The sequence below is a fragment of the Maylandia zebra genome, linkage group LG17, assembly GCF_041146795.1.
Source record: "Maylandia zebra isolate NMK-2024a linkage group LG17, Mzebra_GT3a, whole genome shotgun sequence".
In the NCBI taxonomy this organism is placed as follows: domain Eukaryota; kingdom Metazoa; phylum Chordata; class Actinopteri; order Cichliformes; family Cichlidae; genus Maylandia; species Maylandia zebra.
In genome coordinates this window covers 40,277,647-40,298,339 of record NC_135183.1, presented here as the reverse complement: position 1 = coordinate 40,298,339, position 20,693 = coordinate 40,277,647, and the positions used below count along the sequence as shown (strand labels likewise).

Below are 20,693 nucleotides of genomic sequence, written 5' to 3'. Positions count from 1 at the left end.
TTGGTCCCCCATCAAATTCAAAATCATATTTTAGTCCTTAAAATGGTGCAATTTCTGTTTAAATATTTGCTTTTACATGTTCTACTGTGAACAGAATATGGGCTTAAGCGATTGTACCGTAAACCACTGTACAGAAGAGACACCTTCAGCCCAGACTGAAATACAACAAGGACCAGCTCCGGTCGGATGAGATGAAACTAGCACGGTGCTCATGTTTGGACAAAGAGTGTGATAGAGGTGAAACTCTTAGCATGAGCACAGATGGATTTTTAGCAGGTGAACAGTGATTTTAAATAGATTTTGCTGAGCAGGCGTCTGATGAGTGAACTGACTGTCATCTGCCTGAGTGGGAGGATACAGTTTGTAGAAAGCTGGCATGAAACTCACTCCTTTTCAATTTCTTACTGAACCAGAAATCATTCAGAAACGTAAGAAGACTTTTTGATCCCACTGAATTTCCTTTTCCTTTCTTTAAAACTCTGAACATCCGCTGGTGGAGGTGGCTGAAAGGATGAAGACAAGCACCGTCTAAGTAATTAATAGAAAACAAAACAACGAAGGTGCCGGTGTCGCCGATGGACTAGGTTGCTTCCACTCTTCAGATGGTATTCTGTTCTACAACTGGCACCCACTCGAGCAGCTCAGTGCGAACCACCAAAGAGTGCAACTTTTCTGACACTGTTCATTCTTCTGCATACAGAACAGTGCAAAGTCGAGTCTTCACGGCTCACTAGGCCACGGCTTTCACTCAAACATGTCTCATTCTCCTTTCGCACTGCCTCGGCGTAGTATTATGTAATTGCGTTCCCGATGCACCCTGCAGCAGATGGTAATGGCACTGACCTGTGACAATGTTAGCTTTCTTTGGAGCAGAACCAACGGATGATGGTCTGCACTCTCAACCATGTTATGGGATTATTAGATAGTGGTTGGGTTAACATGCATGACTGTGGATGGATCACCTGGATGGAAATTCAACATTAAACATCAAAGTCTGTCACAGCTCAGGTGTAGCAGCATTCTCAGACGTATTTCCTCTCAGGATACTGCAGCCAGGCTTGGAAACATGGTCAATGCACTTCACCCTGACTAAAGCACCACCAGCCAACTTATAAGGGAAAACGTTAATTCATGTATCCTGTTGCATTTTGACAGGAAAATGAAAACACAGTGTGCCTATGATGGTGCTAGACACTTTCATGTTGCAATTTGCTGTGGATACTTGAGCATTGTGTTATCTTCACAGAGAAATCAGAGTGTGGGTCACATAAATGAATCTTAAGCTTTTACAGAAATCGCTCATCCAGTTTTCCTGCATATTTACAGCCAGCATCATATACAGTCAAGTTACATCTGTCTTAGACCAACAGGAGAGATTCTTTTTCACTAAACTCATCACACACCAGGTCAGCGGACTCTGACGACACAATATCCTCCATTTGTTTTACAATTTGGAGACGTGAAGAGGTGTGACTGAGCGACCCCAGCTTACCCCTCGTTACATCTGAGAGAGGGTAAAAAGATTTAACTTCTAGCTTCTACTGTACGTTTAGACTGATACAAAATGCTAAAGCATGTCACTAATAATTAATTATGCTTAAATCTAATCAATGAACATAAATGTCGTTAGAATTCGAACAGCCGAGTCCTGACCTCTTATTGTGATTTGGTGTGTGTGTGTCTCGTCTGAGCGACACTGTTGAGGAGTACTTGTGGTGAGGGCTAGTTCTTTTAGGTTCAGCAGCTAACAAGATGGTGTATCGGTCAGGATACAGGAAGGAGGACAACAGGCTTCCACTTTGCTGGATTGTCACCGCCAGCTGTTTTATTGCTACCTAGATGCTCAGTGTTGCCAGCAGTTTCCAGTCATGAACTTAACACTCGGAGCATCACGTGAAGGATGGCAACCAGGAACACAGCTTACGAGGTAACAGAACTAACACTGAAAAAATCTCCCCTTCTCGAGTAGCATCGCGATACCCCCAACTTCTGCCTACGTCATTTCCTACGACTCCACCCCACACAATATTGCAGAACATAGACATAAAATCCCAGAGCCTTTTATACAGCCGCCCCCAAATGTGGTTACACATTTGCTCCCCGAAAAAAGGCTCCCTAATCAGTTGAGGGAGGCGACTTGCTATTCTGCTTAGTATCGCTGTCTTCCGATGGCACGGCAGGTAAAACTACCAACCGAGCAACTGGTCTGGTGTAAACACGTCCATTAACGTTCACATCAGCAGATCGGACAAGTCCATCATCACTACGATGAACCTTAATCACATGGCCTATTGGCCACAAGGCTCGAGGCAGCTGTGGATCTGCAACCATAATAACTGCCTTTTCCAGAAGTTCAGGAGGAGTTGACTGCCACTTCTGCCTTGCCTGTAAGCCAGGCAAGTATTCCCTGATGAATCTTGCCCAGAACTGATCAGCAAGAATCTGTGAGTGCCTCCAACGTCGCCGACTGAGGTTCTCTGTCTCAGAGTAGACCACCTGGGGTAGTGATCCATCAGGCCGCCCCATGAGGAGACTATTGGGTGTCACAGGGTCCACATCGGCTACGTCGGTGGAAACGTAGCCTAAGGGCTTTGCGTTAAGGATCAATTCAACCTCAAGCAGAACTGTACGGAGTACCTCCTCGTGAAGAGGTTGGGAACCCACACAGGTGCGCAGAGCTGTCTTCACTGAACGGATTTCCCTCTCCCATACACCTCCGAAATGTGGGGCTGCCGGGGGGTTGAACTGGAATCTGATCTTCTGACGGGCGAGCCTCCCTTGCAATGTCTCTGACATGTTGGCAAAGGCTTCTCTGAGTTCTCGTTCTCCCCCTTTGAAATTGGTCCCACAGTCAGACCATAACTCTGCCGGTGTCCCTCTTCTGGCTATGAATCGCCTCAGGGCCATGAGGAACGCATCCGCGTCTAAGCTACTTAGGAGATCAAGATGTACCGCCCTCGTCGTCATACACTTGAAAATGATTCCCCAGCGTTTCTCATGACGTCTTCCTACCTTCACAAACATAGGCCCGAAACAGTCAACACCGGTTGAGTAAAAGGCTGGTTTGTACAGTCTAAGCCGAGCAGCTGGAAGGTCAGCCATCTTGGGAACAGAGGGTTGTGCCCTCCAACGCTGACACTCAGGACAGGTTCGCTGGTGCTTGCGAATTGCCTCTCTTCCACGCAGTATCCAGTAAGACCTCCGCAGCTCCGCGAAGACCCGTTCGGGGCCTGGATGATGCAGATCAACATCATATTTCTGGATGAGCAGGCGTGTGAAAGGGTGTGAAGGATCCAAGACAATCGGATGCAATATAGGTCCGTCAAGACCTTCTAGGCGTCGCAACCGACCCCCTACTCTGATGAGGCCCACTGAGGTATCCAGTTCAGGTGCCAGGGTAAGCAAGCGGCTTCTGGATGAGACAGGTTTCCTTTCTGAAAGCAATCTGCACTCCTCAGGAAATGACTCCTGTTGAGCCTGCCGGAGAATGGCCTGTTCAGCATTCTGATAGTCCTCAGCCCTAGATGGCGCAGTCGAGAGTCCCTGACCACAAAGCTCTTTAACAGTAATATCCAAGAGCTCCTGCCAAGTCTTGCACGCCATTCCATCCTGACAGGTAGGTGTGGAGGTGATAGAGGTTCCACAGAAGACTGTTTTCCGGAGCTCAAGTTCGTCATTACTGGGCTCGGAGCTCGGGTTCTCTGGCCATGTGTCAGGACTGTTGAGCAGAAAGGGGGGTCCATTCGACCACCGATTAGGCACTTAGAGCCTTCCCTCTCGTCAGGTCATCCGCTGGATTACTCTCTGAGTCTATGTAGCGCCAGGTACAGTGTTCCGTCAACTCCTGTATCTCAGCTACCCTGGCTCCTACAAAAACCTTGTAGCGGCAGGACTGTGAGCTCAACCAGGTAAGAACAGTGGTCGAATCAGACCACAGGACTGTTCTTTCAATCGCTGAGGTGAGTTCCTTATTCAGGGTACTGGCCAGCTGCGCTGCCAGCAAAGCTCCACAGAGCTCGAGGCGGGGAATAGAGAGAGCTCGTTTGGGGGCTACCCGGGAGCGAGCTAGGATGAAGGTGAGGTGAACTTGCCCATCCTGTTCCACAGTCCTCATATAGGACACCGCTCCATAAGCTTTCTCAGAAGCATCCCCAAAAATGTGCACCTCACGAATGGCCCCCTTTAAGTTAGCACTGGCAGGAACATAGGCACGTGGGAAGGTAAGGTGAGGTAAAAACTGAAGCTCCACCTCCCAGTCAGACCAAGCTTGCAGGAGGGTGGAGGGAAGATTCGAGTCGTCCCAACCATGCTTCTTATCCCATAACTGCCTGAGAAGGAGCTTGGCCCGAGTGGTGAAGGGTAACAGATAGCCCAAAGGGTCGTACTGTGAGGCTAGGACTCTATAGATGTTTCTGAGGGTTGGCACCACATAGGACACGGGCCTGTGCTTATAACCCAAGGAGTCGGTATTCCAGTCCCAGCTGAGCCCGAGCGTGGTCTCTAGCGGGTTGGATTTGTCCTCGGCTAGCCACAGATCCAGACTCTGTGATCTAGCTTCTGGAGGCAAATGGCTCAGGACACTTGGATCATTACAAGCCCACTGACGTAGCTCGAAGCCAGCTGATTTCAGCAACTCTCTTAGCCGATCCACCAGATCTCTCGCTTCTTCCGGTGAGCCAACACTCTGTAGGCAGTTGTCTATGTAGAAACACCTCTCGATGGAGAATCTCAGGCTGTCGTCAGGCTGTGTGTGCTCCATCACGTGATGCTGCAGGGCGAAGGTGGCGCAGCAGGGGCTTGAAGTTGTCCCAAATGGCAGGACCTGCCACTCGAAGATTTTAGGGGGTTCATTCACCTTTAAGTCCCGCCAAAGGAACTTCAACAGGGGCCGGTCTTCAGGGAGGAGCAGTACCTGATGGAACATCCCCTTGATGTCTCCACTCACAGCTATGGGGTGTTCACGAAACCTGACCAGCACCCCCAGCAGGGAAGCTCCAAGAGTAGGGCCAGGCAACAGGAACTGGTTCAGGGACTGTCCAAGGTATTTATGGGAACAGTTAAACACCAGGCGATTCTTCCCGTTATGACTGACAAGATGATGCGGTATGTACCAGTTCTCCTTGGGCGAAGTCTCATGCGTAACTTCCTTCGCGGCTCCTGATTGGATCAGCTTCTGCATTTCTGCCCTGTAGGCATCAGCCCGACTGGGATCCTTTAACAGGCGCCTTTCTGTGCTTCGAAGCATGGGCATGACTGATTCCTTTGGTGCATTCAGTGGCGGCATCTGTGGGTGACGGAGTAGAGGTGTAGCATACCTGAAGACTCCATCGACCATCCTGCGAGTTGTTCTTGCCTCGAGCAGGGCCACAGCCTGCTGATCCTGTTTCGACCGAGTGACCTCTTTCTCGGATCGGTAAGGCACCACGTCCACCTGCCAGAGCCGCTCCACATGTTTGAGCAACTCGTCTGATTGGGCGGATGTATACAGGGATAGGACAGGCTGGGTCTGCCGCCCCATGAAAAGACTTGGCCCTTGAAGGGTCCAGCCAAGCCGGGTGTGGACTGCTGCTGGGCCTCCAGGTGGGCCGAGGCGGACTGGTTCTATGGGGGTGATCAGGTGTGGCTGGTCTGAACCAATGAGAAGCAGAGGCTTGGCTTCCTTCAGGGCAGGGACCGGGATCCCATGCAGGTATTTGTACTTCCTTCTCAGCTGGTCGATAGGATAAGTATGGTGAGCTAAGTTGAGACGATCAGTTGTAAACGCTCCATCAATCTTGTAGTAGGATCCGGGGTTGGTAGCAGCAGAGACGCTGAAGGATACGGTATGTCCATGAAGCATCTGAATATCTTGGCGGACGGTTCGTAATGGCAGGTCCTCCGGGATGCCTGCCAGACCAAGAGTCTTTGCAGCAGCAGGGAGCAGCATGGTCCTCTCTGAACCGTCATCAAGTATAGCATAGGTGTCTAGAGTCCGCTCTCCATGGCTCAAAAGCACAGGTACAATCTTCAGCATGACACGATTGCCAGCCCCATGGCGATCAAGGTAGAGTGAGCCCGAAGCCGAACTGGTTAGGCAGCTTTCCTCCTTTGCAGCCATGCCAGCGTTGTTTCCTTCTGTCCTGGCATTTACCTCGTGAAGAGCCAGCAGATGTTTACCCTGGCAGCGGCTGCAGGGTTTCTTTAGTGTGCACTGAGCAGCTAAATGAGTTCGGGCACAGCGCCAGCATCGTTTGTTGACCTGTATCCAGTCCTTTATTTCCTCTTTGGAGAGCTTGGCTACATCATCACATTGGCTGAAATAGTGTTCTGTGCTCTCACAGTAGGCACAGTAGGCTTTGTTCTTAACCTTCCCTCTAGCTCGACTCTCCTTCACTGGTGAAAAAGTGTGTTCTGATGGCCCCTTTAGGTTATGTAGGACTGTCACGGTTTGTCGGCCTGGACGGGCCTCAGCCTTTACACTGGTCCTTTCTCTACTGCTTCTTACACCTGCTTGGCCGTCAAATCCTTGACACCAGGACTCCTGACGAAGCCATGCAGATAGGTCGTACAGAGTGTAGGTGCTCCCGGGCTGTTTAAACTGGTGTCGACGAAAATCAGCTCTCTGTTCGGCAGGAAGCTTACTTATTAGTCGGGCAACGTGGGACCCACAGTTCAACTCCGCTTCTCCTTCCAGTCCTAATGTTTGTAACAGCCCAACTAGTGACTGCACCTGAAGGGAGAACCTTTGGAAGGCTACTGTGTCACCTCGCCTTATTTCAGGACCATCCAGGACACTTGCTATCTTTCTCAAGGCGAGCTGATGAGGTTGTCCAAATTTGTCGTGGAGGGCTGCCATGGTGTCAGTATAAGGCTTGGGTGAGTTCAGGTAAGCATCGGCAATAAGTCGAGCTTCATCTAGTTTGAGGTGGTCCACAAGTATCTGATACTTGAAGAGCTCAGTAGCATTAGGAGGGAGTAGGTTCTCTAAAGCCATGCGGAGCCTAGCAAACTCAGAGGGATCAGAATGAATGAACCTTGGAATGGTTGGTTTGGGCCCCCTGTACACTAGCTCAGCCGAAAGAGGAGCAGATGGGTTGCTGCCGTGCCCACTGGTTACTCCAGTGACAAGAGAGGGGGAACTGGCTGGAACAGGCTTGGTTGGGAGCAAACCTGTCTTACTTGGTGCCCAGCAGGGGGGTGGCACAGAGTGTTGTGGAGGGGCATGAAACGTGTTTCCACAGGGTCCTGATATAGGGTGCAGCGATGACTAGGCAGCGAAGGCTCACCAGCGAAATATGGTGTGCGGGGTAGAGGGTGGTACTGTACACCATCATCGGAGTATTGTTCGTCAACCTTCATTTGGGAGAATCCCGTGTGCAACTCTTCCATCGGTTCAGGCCATGGCGGTGGGTCAGGCCACACCTCCTCATCCTCCTCCTGTGGCATTGTCTCAGGGGTGGTGTATACCTCTCCTGAACCGCGCTTGGGGGGATGATTGGTGCTAGGCTGTGAGGCAGTCAGGTGAGCCATATCCTTCCTCAGCAGGTGAGCCACTTCAATCAGCTCTCTGAGGTCACTCTTTGCTTCCTTCAGTTCTCTGAGGCCCTCCTGTAAAACTTGCTGTGATTGGAGTAGCTGCTCTCTTTCGGCCTGCAAGGCTCTGAATTCTGTATGAAATGTGTGTATTGAAGACCCTAGCAAATTAGAAGTTGCAAATTCAGGTGAGAGGCTCCTATTAAGGTCCACATCTTGTTCACTTCTTCCCAGTGGAGGGGGTGTATTGTAATAGGCCCCATCCCTGTCGCTGTAGAGGGGTGGCGTATGACTATACTGAGGCTGAACTCTGTCGCTTCTTGTGTGAGGCTGTGGGGTATCCCACTGCAGCATTTCCCTAAAGAGGTGGCCTGTATAGTTAACATCAAAGTCCTCAAACCGGCTTGGTCGACGTGTATGGCGTTTAGGCCTTGCATCAGGACATGTCGCTCCATCTGGCTCCATTTTGATAGCTGCTATCCGGCTCGAAGGACCAATGTTGAGGAGTACTTGTGGTGAGGGCTAGTTCTTTTAGGTTCAGCAGCTAACAAGATGGTGTATCGGTCAGGATACAGGAAGGAGGACAACAGGCTTCCACTTTGCTGGATTGTCACCGCCAGCTGTTTTATTGCCACCTAGATGCTCAGTGTTGCCAGCAGTTTCCAGTCATGAACTTAACACTCGGAGCATCACGTGAAGGATGGCAACCAGGAACACAGCTTACGAGGTAACAGAACTAACACTGAAAAAATCTCCCCTTCTCGAGTAGCATCGCGATACCCCCAACTTCTGCCTACGTCATTTCCTACGACTCCACCCCACACAATATTGCAGAACATAGACATAAAATCCCAGAGCCTTTTATACAGACACTGAGTATGTTGTGATGGACAAACGCAGAGTTATGAACATAAGAAGGTGAGAAAGTATTTCTCCGAGTTATCATGTTGGTGACAGATCATACACGTGACACTCGTTCGATTGAGCTGATGATCAATTCCACTGACGTAAAATAGCGTCAGCTGGTCGGGATGGGATCAGATGAGCCTTTAGTGATTCCAAATATATCCAAATCCATATCACCTACTGACTTTCATTGGGTTCTCACAGACTCTGTTTTAAGAGGCATCACCATCTCTAAGCCGCAATAATTAAATGACATTCATGCAAATTGATTGGATGTTGTGGAACAAATATTTGTGCATATTCACTGAGATGTTTCCCTCTTTGTTCTGATCAGTGTGGAAGTCTTTGTTCAAAAAAGTAATTATTACACGTATCAGAACACCTTTCTTAAAAGTCATTATACTGCTCGTTACATTGATTTGATGTAAAACAGCTGAAACACGTCTCATAATCACCACCGACAATATGAATCTGAGGCTACACACCAACACAAATCCCTAATGAGGAGACACATGTCTGCACAAAGCAAAGATGGAAACCAGCACAAAAGAGCGATCGCTACAGTGATTCTGCTTTAGAAACATGAAGCGGTAGAACGGGAGGCTGCAGCCTTGCTACCTGTTCGGGGTCTGGCTGCCGCGTCGACGTTCACTCAGCTTTCTCTCTGGGTTCTTGGCTAGCTTAGCGCTAGCATGCTGTCTGTGCAGATGTTTGCAAAGAACCAAAATTGTGTTAGCAGCATGCTGTGGTTGTTCCTGTCCTGGATGCAGTTTTCCACTTTATCCTTTTGTGCAATAACAACGCTCCAGAGAGCGTCGCTATCTTCTCCTCTGACACGCCAACTGAAACCAGCTGATTGTAGCACGAGTGCAAGAACTGATGAGCAGCATTGATAGGCAGGCAGACCAACAATTCCAAGGAATTGGAGAACTGGGAACCAGCTTTCTACAAGAACTGAAATTCCCATCCCTAGCAATGAAAGGTTAGAAACAGGTCTATAACTATTACCAGCTGATCCAAGTTATTTCGCTTGAGTAGCAGAGTGTGATGACAGCAGACAATCTGCTAATGATCACAAGCAGATTGATTCGAGGCACAGCAGGAGGAGCACAATGACCATTTCTGTCACACGTCAGAGGGAAAAGTCCCACCAGGTCACTGAAAACACCACGTGGACCAACAGATGTGACTCTGAAGACTGACTTCTAAAAGCCAATCAGGCACTGGTATTCACCTGGACCAATAACACACCAACGCTGAATGTTGTTGTTACGTCCCTCTGCAGCTTCTAATCGTCTCAGTGTTTTCAGCTGGTGCTAATTGGCCACACCTAGTCAGGTGTGGATAAAAGCATACCTGAGGCAAGCTTCCCGGCAGTGCACTAGTCTTTGCCTTGGTGGCACCAGCCATTTTAGCCAACCTGGTTTTCCATTTTAGGATGAAACCTCTTCTCACCCACACTCTGTTATTCATCTCCTTTTTTTATGTTGCGGCTTTTGAGCCGGGTCGTAACAGTTGTAAATACGACAAAGAGTGTCAGTGCCATCTAGTGTAGCAGGAAACGTGCGCTGCAGACAGGTGGGCTGATTTACACAGAAATAAGTCACAAGCCAAGTTTTACTGATTTGCTCTCTTTATGGAAATGTCAGGTCACCTGTACAGCAAACTGCATTACACAAAGCTTTAAATTTGCTGCTAATCAAAGGTCACTTGCTGAGCTTTCCTTGTCTTTCCTGACCCTCTGTGAGAGATCAGGCCTCTTCTCTGCCTGAGAAGACAGAACACATCTCTTCACCCTCAGATAGCCTGTGAGATGTTGGAGTGTTTTAGGCGACTGTAGTGAGATGATGGTTTTTAGTTTATTTTTATTTCACTTATTTTTTAGTTGATTGTATGTTGTTTTTTAATATAGGGTTGTTTTAATATTTATGTTTTCTTTTTTCGTTTCATTTCATCCATTGTTCTTAACTTGTTTACTGTACAGCACTTTGGGGCTGTGCCGGCTATTTTAAAGTGCTTTGTAAATAAAGTTGGATTGGATTTTCCTTCCTGGGAAAATGAAACAGCTTTAGAGATTATGAGCCAAACTGTGTTTGATGATATGTCTTGAGCTGCTTAACTATTTTTGCTTGCTTCCCTTCTGTAGTGTGAGCGAGATGCTCACGTTTTATCTGAGCTGTAATGTCCACCATCACTGACGTTGCTTTGAAGCTTATGTCAAAGCTCAATAATGAAGACCTGTAGTCACACATCTGTCTTCTTCCCAGGTGTTTGGTGGCTAACCTAAGCTTTACGTCACTTCCTCTTTTTCAGACCATCTTTCTGTCCAATCAGCCTCCACTCTCATCATCATCATCATCGTTTATTTATATAGCACTTTAAAAACACACAAGGCTGACAAAAGTGCTGAACAATGGAAATATAAGAGATAAAATAATAAACATAGTAAAAACAATAAAATATAAGTAAATACAAGTCAGTTAATCCCTGAGTCAAAAGGCAGCAAATAAAAATGCGTTTTCAATCTGGATTTAAAAACCAGCACTGACGTCGATCGCCTAATGTGAAGAAGATTATTCCAAAGCTCAGGAGCCACGATAGAGAACGCTCGGTCTCCTCTCAGTTTCAGCCCTGATTTGGGGACTGAGAGCCACAGCTGCTCAGCCGACCGGAGCGAACGAGTGGGGACATAGGGCTTCAGCAAATCAGACAAATATGCAGGTGCCAGACCATTTAAGGATTTAAAAACCAATAAAAGAACTTTAAAATGAATCCTAAATTCAATTGGAAGCCAGTGCAGGGAGGCCAGAACCAGGGTAATGTGCTCAAATTTCCTTCTACCAGATAAAAACCGTGCCGCAGCATTCTGGACTAGTTGCAGGCGTGTCAGAGTGCCCAGTCCAACCCCTATTAAAAGGGAGTTGCAATAATCCAAGCGTGAGGTGATAAAAGCGTGGATACCAGTCTCCAAGTCACGCCTTGAAAGAAAAGGTTTAACCTTCGACAGACGCCTGAGATGATAGAATGATGATTTCACCACCGCATTCACGTGGCCATCAAGAGTAAGTGCAGAGTCGATTTTTAACCCACGATTGGTAATCGAGCTGTTCAGGTGAAGGGTCAGAGCAGCAAGGTCAACATCAGGGATATCAGAGGAACGATTCGGCCCAAACAGAATTGCTTCCGTTTTACGTTCATTAAAATTTAAAAAGTTTTGAGCCATCCATGACTTAACATCACTAAGGCAATCAAGCAGGAGTCTAATTGGGGAGCTATCAGAACGACTGAAAGGAAAATAAAGCTGGCAATCATCAGCATATAGATGAAATGAGACTTTGTGTTTACGAAAGATCGCACCCGGTGGCAGGAGATGAAAACAGTAATGGCCCAAGAATAGATCCCTGTGGGACACCCCACGGCAGAGGGGCCACAGAGGACGATGACGAGCCCAACTTAACACAGAAGCTCCTGTTTGACAGATATGATTTTATCCACAGGAGTGCCAAGCCAGAAATGCCCACACAAAGCTGTAATCGAGAGATCAGCAGGTCGTGATCCACTGTGTCGAATGCAGCAGTCATATCTAGTAGTATAAGCACTACATGTTTACCACAGTCCGTCGTTACCAGTTGTTTAGATAATCCATCAGCTGAGTGTGAACAACCTTTTCCAAGATCTTACTCAGAAAAGGAAGTTTAGAGATGGTCTACAGTTTGACTGAACTGAAATATCTGAGCCTGGCTTCTTAAGTAAGGATGAATAACTGCATGCTTAAACTCGCTTGGTACTTGACCTGACAAGAGGCTGGTATTAATTAGGTTCAGAATATGTGGTCCAACAGTAGGAAACACCTTTTTTAGAAAACTGGGACGAGCGACATCATTCGGAGAACCACATGGGTTAGCAGTTAACACAAGCTTCTCGAGTTCAGGTAGAACAATTGGTTGGAAAGCAATAAGCAAATTTAAACAGGGAACATGCACAGCCGGGTCAACAGAAGATAAAGTGGAGGGTCTCAAACTGGCAACCACAAAGAAATTAAGAAACTTATTACACATAACCTCAGAAGATTGCAAAAGAACATGATCCTTTGCATTCAGTACAAAATTTATGGTATTATACAGAACACGAGGGTTATGTGAATTAACAGCAATAAGTTGAGAAAAATAGGAGATTTTGGCAGTCTTTGCTGCCCTCTGATAAGCTTTCCAGCTCGTCTTAAGAGTTTCCAGAGAGACGTACAGTCAGTCCTTTTTCCATCGCCTTTCACATCTCCTACAGTCTCTTCTAATGGCTCAAGTAAAATCGGTTAGCCAAGGACTGGCCTTGGGTTTACACTGCCTGAGTCTTAGAGGTGCAACAACATCAAGGGCAGATTTACAAACAGAGTCCAGATGAGAGAGTAATCCATCTATGGAGGACGACTCAGAGGGACTGGACACAAGTTGTTCAAATAGTGTTGAAAAACGCTCGGGAGTATCTGAGCCGAAGGCTCGATAGCATCGCATAGGTGCAGCCGTTTAACAACAGGACTAAGAGGAACAACGTCAAATACAATGGGCATATGGTCACAGAATACAGCATCCTCCACATGTAAGTTACAGACAGATAACCCATATGATAACACCAAGTCCAATGTGTGACCATGTTCTTGAGTGGCACCTTTAACAGACTGAACAAGATGAAAAGAGTTCACCAGGTCCATGAAGTCCTTAGCCAGTGGCTTTCCTGGGCAACAGACGTGTATATTAAAATCACTGAGCAGCAGGACCTGGTCATACCGGGATGCACAGTCAGCGAGAAACTCAGATACAAACTCCTTGTCTTATTTAGGAGGCCGATAAACTATTGCACACAGCAACGAAGGCGAGTGGCCCAGTTCACACAAACAACATTCAAAGCTGCTGTGGCGTGTCCATGAGGATAGTTGCTTAAACTCAAAGTGTGCTTTAAAAACAGCTAACCCCCCGCCACGACCAGAAGCTCTCAGAGCGCTAAAATGAGCACAGCCAGCGGGCAGCAGTTCAGAAAAGGCGCTTAACTCACCGGGTGAACTCCAGGTTTCAGTCAAACAGAGGAGATACAAAGCATGGGAAGAACAGAAATCCTTCAGGATGAAGGTCTTATTCGCCACCGATCTGGCATTTATTAAAGGCAACCTGAGGGGAGCTGGTTCGGAGACCTCCGCGGCAGTGACAACCAGATCCACCGGTCGAAGGTCTGATCGGTCCATTCGCCTCCAACGCAGATGCCAAAGAGGGAAGGATTTCACAGGGCTTCTCCCGATAGAGCCGACAACGGGAACCAACCAGGAATCCACAGGATCCAGAGAACGCGATGGTACCAAGAGTCGTGGAAAAGATTGATGAACGGAGCGAAGATTGTGAGGAAGGTAAGAAATCTGGATTCTCAGCTTAACAAGGCGACCTCCACGAGTACCCCGTCTCCTGCGTCGCTTCTTCATATCTGGTGGCAGTGGTATAGCTTCCAGGTAGGGAGGCAGAGAACCTTGGCTATCTTTACCAAACTGAACCGAAACTTTGGTGGATGAGCCAATTTTCAATGTCCGGCGATCGTAAGACAGCACTGAACTGACATGTTGCACACATCAGCTAAAAATAATAAAATCAAACGGATAAAAAAAAAATTTAAAAAAAAGAGCGGTAGACGGCGTGCCAAACACACAGGCACCATCTTAGATACACTCCGTACTTTAAATCTCGCTGCTCATCTGTCATTACAGAGGCCACTTCCTCCCCATCTCTGCCTCCCATGGTACTCTGACTCCATCCAAGCCTCCATCTTCATTTTTTTTATTTTACTTTAAATATTTTGACATTTTGGTCCTACGCCCTAAAATGGTTTATATGTTGGATATATATAACATCCTGAAATGGGAGGAATGTTGTATTTAGAATGTAAAGATGATCATTTTTAACATGTAAGACTGGAGAAATATTTTATAACAGAAGAGCGTTTTAAAATTTCCAACAGCACACAGTCCTTTTTTTTTTTTTTTTTTTTACTGAGGCCTTAGAACCACAGCCCCGTCTGACTGAGCCACGCCCCGTCTGACTGAGCCACGCCCCGTCTGACTGAGCCACGCCCCCATTTGACTGAACCAGGGCTTATACAGAGAGGCCAAAAGCAGCACACTTATAGACAATTTAGCTTCAGCAGTTAATCTAACCTAACTGCACGTGTTTGGGCTGTTGGAAGAAACCAGAACACCCAGAGAGCACCGACACAAACACGTGCAGACTCCACCTCTCCAACCAGGTGATGGAGTGAGGCAACACTACTGCACCACAGATGTAATCTGTAGCTCACTACACTTAATTTTTAGAAATGCATTCATTGTTTTATCTGGCATTTATGTGAGATTTATGTTCTTTGATGTGTTTTTAATACCATCCAACAAAATATACTGAAAGACTCACACAGAAAGAGGATTGTTTTCTGGATTACAGACAGTTTGTGGGTTTCTGTGTTTCTGGAACATTAATGAGCAGCGTGGACGCTCCACAGACGACTGTCTGCTACACACTGTAAACAACAGACTTCAAACTCTGCAACTCTGAGTCCTGCGTCCACAAACACTCGGATCACACTGCCATTGCGGCGTGTCTTTGTCTAACAAGTTATAGACCTAACTGTGTTTTATTACTAGAACTCATAATCCTTATTATATGTATGTGTGTTGTTTTTATACACACAACTGAAACTTGCAACGATTTGAGTAATTTCTCCTTCCAGGTCAATGAAAACACAACAAAGTTCCTAATTTGACGTCTCTTTCCACACCACAGAGTGATCGGTGATTGGTGGAACGACTACTTGAAGCAAAAACTCTGTCTTCAAGCGAGATCATAAAGATTAACAAGCAGAAAGAAAAAATAATCATCATCACTACAGGAAAATGTATTTAAAGACATCTTACCTTGAGACAGGACGTGGATCGGTGGAGTCGATGACATGAAAAGACACAATGAGAATCTGTTAGCAGTCATGTTATACAGTCAAGCAGTGAAATAAATAAAGCCCATTGGTTCACACCTTACGTTTGCAATGTTTCAACAGGAATATGTCAAAAACTATTAAAGATAAAGGCCTGAAATTTTCACCGGACTTTAACTGAATCTGTAACTTGGGACAGCTACTAGGGCTGCCACAAACGATTACTTTGATAGTCGACTAGTCACCAATTATTTTTGCGATTAGTCGACTAATCAGATCATCATCCATTGGACGTAAAACTACAGCTTATTGCACCAGCAGCATCTGCTCTTATATAACTATCATTAGCTTACAGCTTTAAGTGTTTAAGGTCTGTGCTAACTAAAAATAAAGACAAGATGATAGTTTATTACATTTTAATTAAATTTGCAAATTGTCTGGGTGGAGTTTAATAAACTCAGCTGTCTGCTCCTTGCTATCTAAACTATAACAGGACACCGGAGTAAATTCTCCAGCATCTCACACTTCTGATAATCAGCTGTCTGCTTGATGTTTATTCAGCTGTGTAAAAACTATAACTTTAATCTCAGCCAAACCGATTTACTCAGGAACAAATAAAACACTGAAAAAAGCCAAACAATAACATTTTAAGTTATCTAAGTGACTCATATATCATGTTTAACCTGAGTAGCGAAAGACGGCGGTGGGTTTGAAAACGATTAGCCGGGAGTCCGGTGTTCTCACGGCTCTAGTGAGCCTAGCCCCCGGCTAGCTATCGAGCTAGTGGGTAACAGACGCCTCCGAAAACGTCGGAGCGCTCTTGAAAATATGTGGTGTCCTGATAAACTGAGCAGATATTTGAGGTTTACACAGCTACATTCTCGTCTGAAAATATGTTAAACGTTTATTTTGTGACCCATAAAGAATAATAAGAGTAATATTAAAACTAACTAGCTGCCGCCATTGTTGGAAACTGTGCAGGGCGCTATGGATTCTGGGACACAGCTTCTTCTTCTTCGGGGTTTAACGGCAGCTGGCATCCTTGTACATGCAGTGCTGCCATCTTCTGTTTCAGTCCGTTATTACACTCTTAAATCCTGCTACTTATTCCTGCGGCTTTTGGGATCTTACAAAGCTTCAAACGACGCGTCGACTATTAAATCAGTCGTCGACGATTTTGATAGTCGACTAATCGTGGCAGCCCTAACAGCTACTATCAGGAGGTTTCATTAGGAATCCTGGAATTTACAGGAAACTAAAACATGAAAGTCAAGTCACAGGTGATATTTACATTTTGCTTGTATTGTCTAAACAAAACCTAAATACATTGAAATTTACAAAAATATCGAAATGAGAAAAGAGTTAAGTAACAAGTAAACATGTTGGATAAAGCAGCTGGTTTAATGTAGCAGCCTGATAGGTTAGAGCTCACAGCAACATTGTTAAACAATGTTACAACATGTCATCATCTCTTAATGTTCGTTGACTTTAAAAGATAGAATCAGGATATTAAAAGTCTCTTTAAAATTATGGACGTCAGTCTGGGCAGGACACTCCTTTCAACTTACTCCGTTTTGAACATATCAGTCATACAAATCTACAGTAGTCAGCCTCTGTGCGTTGCCATGACAACACACACACTCTCTTGATTTCTAGCAGAGGAAATGGAAGTGCAATCAAATTGCATTCAAGCCAAAAGAAGCCCTTTCCTGTAATTATCTCTTTGAAAACAAGCTCTGTGTGTGTGCGTGCGTGCGTGCGTGCGTGCGTGCGTGCGTGCGTGCGTGCGCGAGCGGAGAGCGTGACTCCTTTCCCAAACACAAGACCACCACAGATGAAAGTGCACACAAAACTTTACACACCAAACACGCCAACGTTCACACGTTTGGTCAGAGAGAAGAACATCTGTCTCTGAGTTAATGTGAGAATATGAGTGAAAAACAGGCCGACTGTAACCTACATGTAGTTTAAACTGCCCGCAGGTTACAGTCCAACTCTGTTTAATGCTGAAATATGTTCTCATATTAAATACAGTCATTACATTATGTCAAGTACTACTCTGAGCAGCACAATCTGTAAGTGTGAATCCGACTACAACGAGATGTTTACTTCACACAGTGACCCAAACATGAACCATCACGGGGGCGTTATCAGCAACTTAATCAGCCAATCAGGGATCACACACACTCACGTTCTGCTACTTCTTACTTTTTACTTAATTTTCTTACTTTGTAAGTAGGGATGGGTATCGAAAACCGGTTCTTGTTGAGAACCGGTTCCCACTGTTTCAATTCCTTGGAATCGTTTGCCATTTTTGCAAACGATTCCCTTATCGATTCCAGTTTCCCCGAATGACGTCACCACGTTGCGGAGCGTCATTTACCTGGCAGGAAACACGGCGCCTAAGCAGCTCAAACGCTCAAAAGTTTGATTATACTTTACGAGAACGGATGACAACAGGGCAACTTGCAGTACTTGCAAAGTAGATATTTCATTTAAGGGAGGAAACACTACGAATATGCAAAAGCATTTGCTCACAAAACACGCGATGACCTTAAATGAATGTCGTGTTTTTAATTCCGCTCTCGTGAATCTCAACCAGCAGCAGCGGTAACGTTTGCACGTCCTCTCCCGTTAATGCGGCAGGTAAATAATCAACTAACAGTGCATATTATGTTAGCGCGATCTGCCTTATTACAAACCTGCCATTACTGTGCATTTAGTGACCATGATGAGAGAGACAGAGTCTGGCTCAGATGCTGGCAGTTCTCGCTGCAGTCTGCCGGCAGCGTCTCCTTTCAGGCCAGGATAGACGAATGTCACCGAGCAGAGACTCAGTTTGTGGTCAAAGGCTGCCGCCGCAGATGCCCTGATTTTTGGTAAGTGAATGTGTTTAATTGTAGGCAGGGACATTACTGGATATTCTTGTGTAATTACTACAGAATAATTGATGTTGTACTTTGTTATTGCTACAGAAGAATATTTATTTTATTATTTTACATTTACAATTTATTTTCCTGGGGACCCTGTGACCCCCCATTGAAGAGGCTGTGGATCTCGTAAGATCTCACTGTTGGGTTTGTAAGGCCATGTTACTCCTAAATTTCTATCTTGTTCAAAGAGAAGATATAAAACGAAGTTCTAAGCTAATCGACCTTAGTGTTCTCCTTTTTTAAAAAGAATCTATAAAGAATCAAATCGTTAAACAGAATCGAAAATGGAATCGTGAAAATCTTATCGATACCCATCCCTATTTGTAAGTAACATTTGTACACAACACTGATTCACTGTAAGTGAGCTTACTTGTAAACTGTGTTAAGCAAGCAGAGCTGTTTGAAAGTGCCGATCTGTGGAACAACACAGGAAGTCTGGATCGGCTCTCTGTTCACTCCAGCCCCTGGTGAGGGTCTCCCCTGGTTCTAACTGTCTGTAAGAGTCCGGGTGTTGACCCTGCTTAGTCTGAAAAACTAAACTAAAAAACAGGAGACCTGCTACCAGCCACAGTTACAGCAGCTCCCCTATAGATCCATGGCACTGGGTTTAATTTAGTGGCTTGGATAACTAAGCTCCAAGAGTCTCTTACTTTCAAAGGGCTGGAGTAACCAATGAGAGCTATTTATACTTATGTGAATCAGATTTTTCCCTCTACTGCTTCACAAAGGGTCAAAAAGGGAATGTCCAGGATAAAACTTTTTAAATTCAGGATATTTTATTAAAGCAATTTAGCAAAAGCAGAATCAGATCGTTAATTAGACTTATCTAATGAACCTCCTCTGAGCTAATTCTGACTTTGTTCTGATCTTTCAGAGGAAGAAGACTGAGAAGAGAACCGGCCTGAAGAAGCACTCGTCTCTGTGTTTCATGTTTTTAATGACAGTCCAGCAGGAAAGCAGCACCCACTGGAAACTCAGCCCCAGAAATGCAGTGAAAATCCAAATCTTCTCAAAGTTAAAATGCACGGACAAAACTGTGGAACTCATGGAAGTTGTAATCCATCAAGAAAGTAATGGAAATCCCAATCTGCTTGAATTTATAATCTCACCCGGCATAAATGAGTCCAGCGCTTGGCCAGAGTTTGATGGCTCTGCTGTCACTGCTACAGTATCCAGCTGAGTGTCCTGTTATTAGAATCATTATTACATTCTCATATTGGTTAAACTTATACCTGATTATACTCTGATCAGTATTAAGCAATTAAGCAAATTCGCGTTTGAATTGTGATTCTGTGCAACATAATTACACCATCCTTAATACAGCTTCTCTCACTCAGAATCAGGGATGATGATGTTTGGCGACACATTTCTCACTAATCTGCCAGAATCACAGCTGGATCATGTCCACACTAGGGCTGCCACAAACGATTATTTTGATAGTCGACTAGTCACCGATTATTTTTACGATTAGTCGACTAATCAGATCATCATCCATTGGACGTAAAACGTACAGCTTATTGCACCAGCAGCATCTGCTCTTATATAACTATCATTAGCTTACAGCTTTAAGTGTTTAAGGTCTGTGCTAACTAAAAATAAAGACAAGATGATAGTTTATTAAATTTTAATGAAATTTGCAGATTGTTTCGGTGAAGTTTAATAAACTCCTTGCTATCTAAACTATAACAGGACACCGGAGTAAATTCTGGAGCATCTCACACTTCTGATAATCAGCTGTCTGCTTGACGTTTATTCAGCTGTGCAAAAACTATAACTTTAATCTCAGCCAAACTGATTTACTCAGGAACAAATAAAATACTAAAAAAAAAAAGCCAAACAATAACATTTGTAAGTTATCTAAGTGACTCATATATATTTAACCTGAGTAGCGAAAGACGGCGGTGGGTTTGAAAACGATTTGCCGGGAGTCCAGTGTTCTCACGGCTCTAGCTAGCCTCGCCCCCGGCTAGCTATCGAGCTAGTGGGTAACAGACGTCTCCGAAAACGTCGGAGCGCTTTTGAAAATATGCGGTGTCCTGATAAGCTGAGCAGATATTTGAGGTTTACACAGCTACATTCTCGCCTGAAAATATGTTAAACGTTTATTTTGTGACCCAGAAAGAATAATAAGAGTAATATTAAAACTAACTAGCTGCCGCCATTGTTGGAAACTGCGCTGGGCCGCGCTATGAATTCTGGGACACAGCTGCTTCTTCTTCTTCTTCTTCGGGGTTTAACGGTAGCTGGCATCCTTGTACATGCAATGCTGCCATCTTCTGTTTCAGTCCGTTATTACACTCTTAAATCCTGCTATTATTCCTGCGTCTTTTGTGATCTTACAAAGCTTCAAACGACGCGTCGACTATTAAATCAGTCGTCGACGAT

General features: G+C 45.4%; 1 protein-coding gene across 7 annotated transcripts in view; it reads right to left on the bottom strand.

Annotated features, from left to right (window-relative positions):
- The window catches only part of LOC101487254 (pleckstrin homology domain-containing family A member 5), a 167,097-nt gene that overhangs the window by 119,142 nt on the left and 27,262 nt on the right, over positions 1-20,693 (bottom strand). Inside the window, exon 4 of one of the 7 annotated variants that reach the window (XM_076875715.1) lies at positions 12,143-15,358. The exons of the other annotated variants lie outside the window; for them this stretch is intronic. Coding sequence (XP_076731830.1) covers positions 15,355-15,358 — 4 coding nt within the window. The 3' untranslated portion in view covers positions 12,143-15,354. Of the gene's footprint in view, positions 1-12,142; positions 15,359-20,693 lie in introns of those variants that run through there. 7 annotated transcript variants of the gene reach the window in all.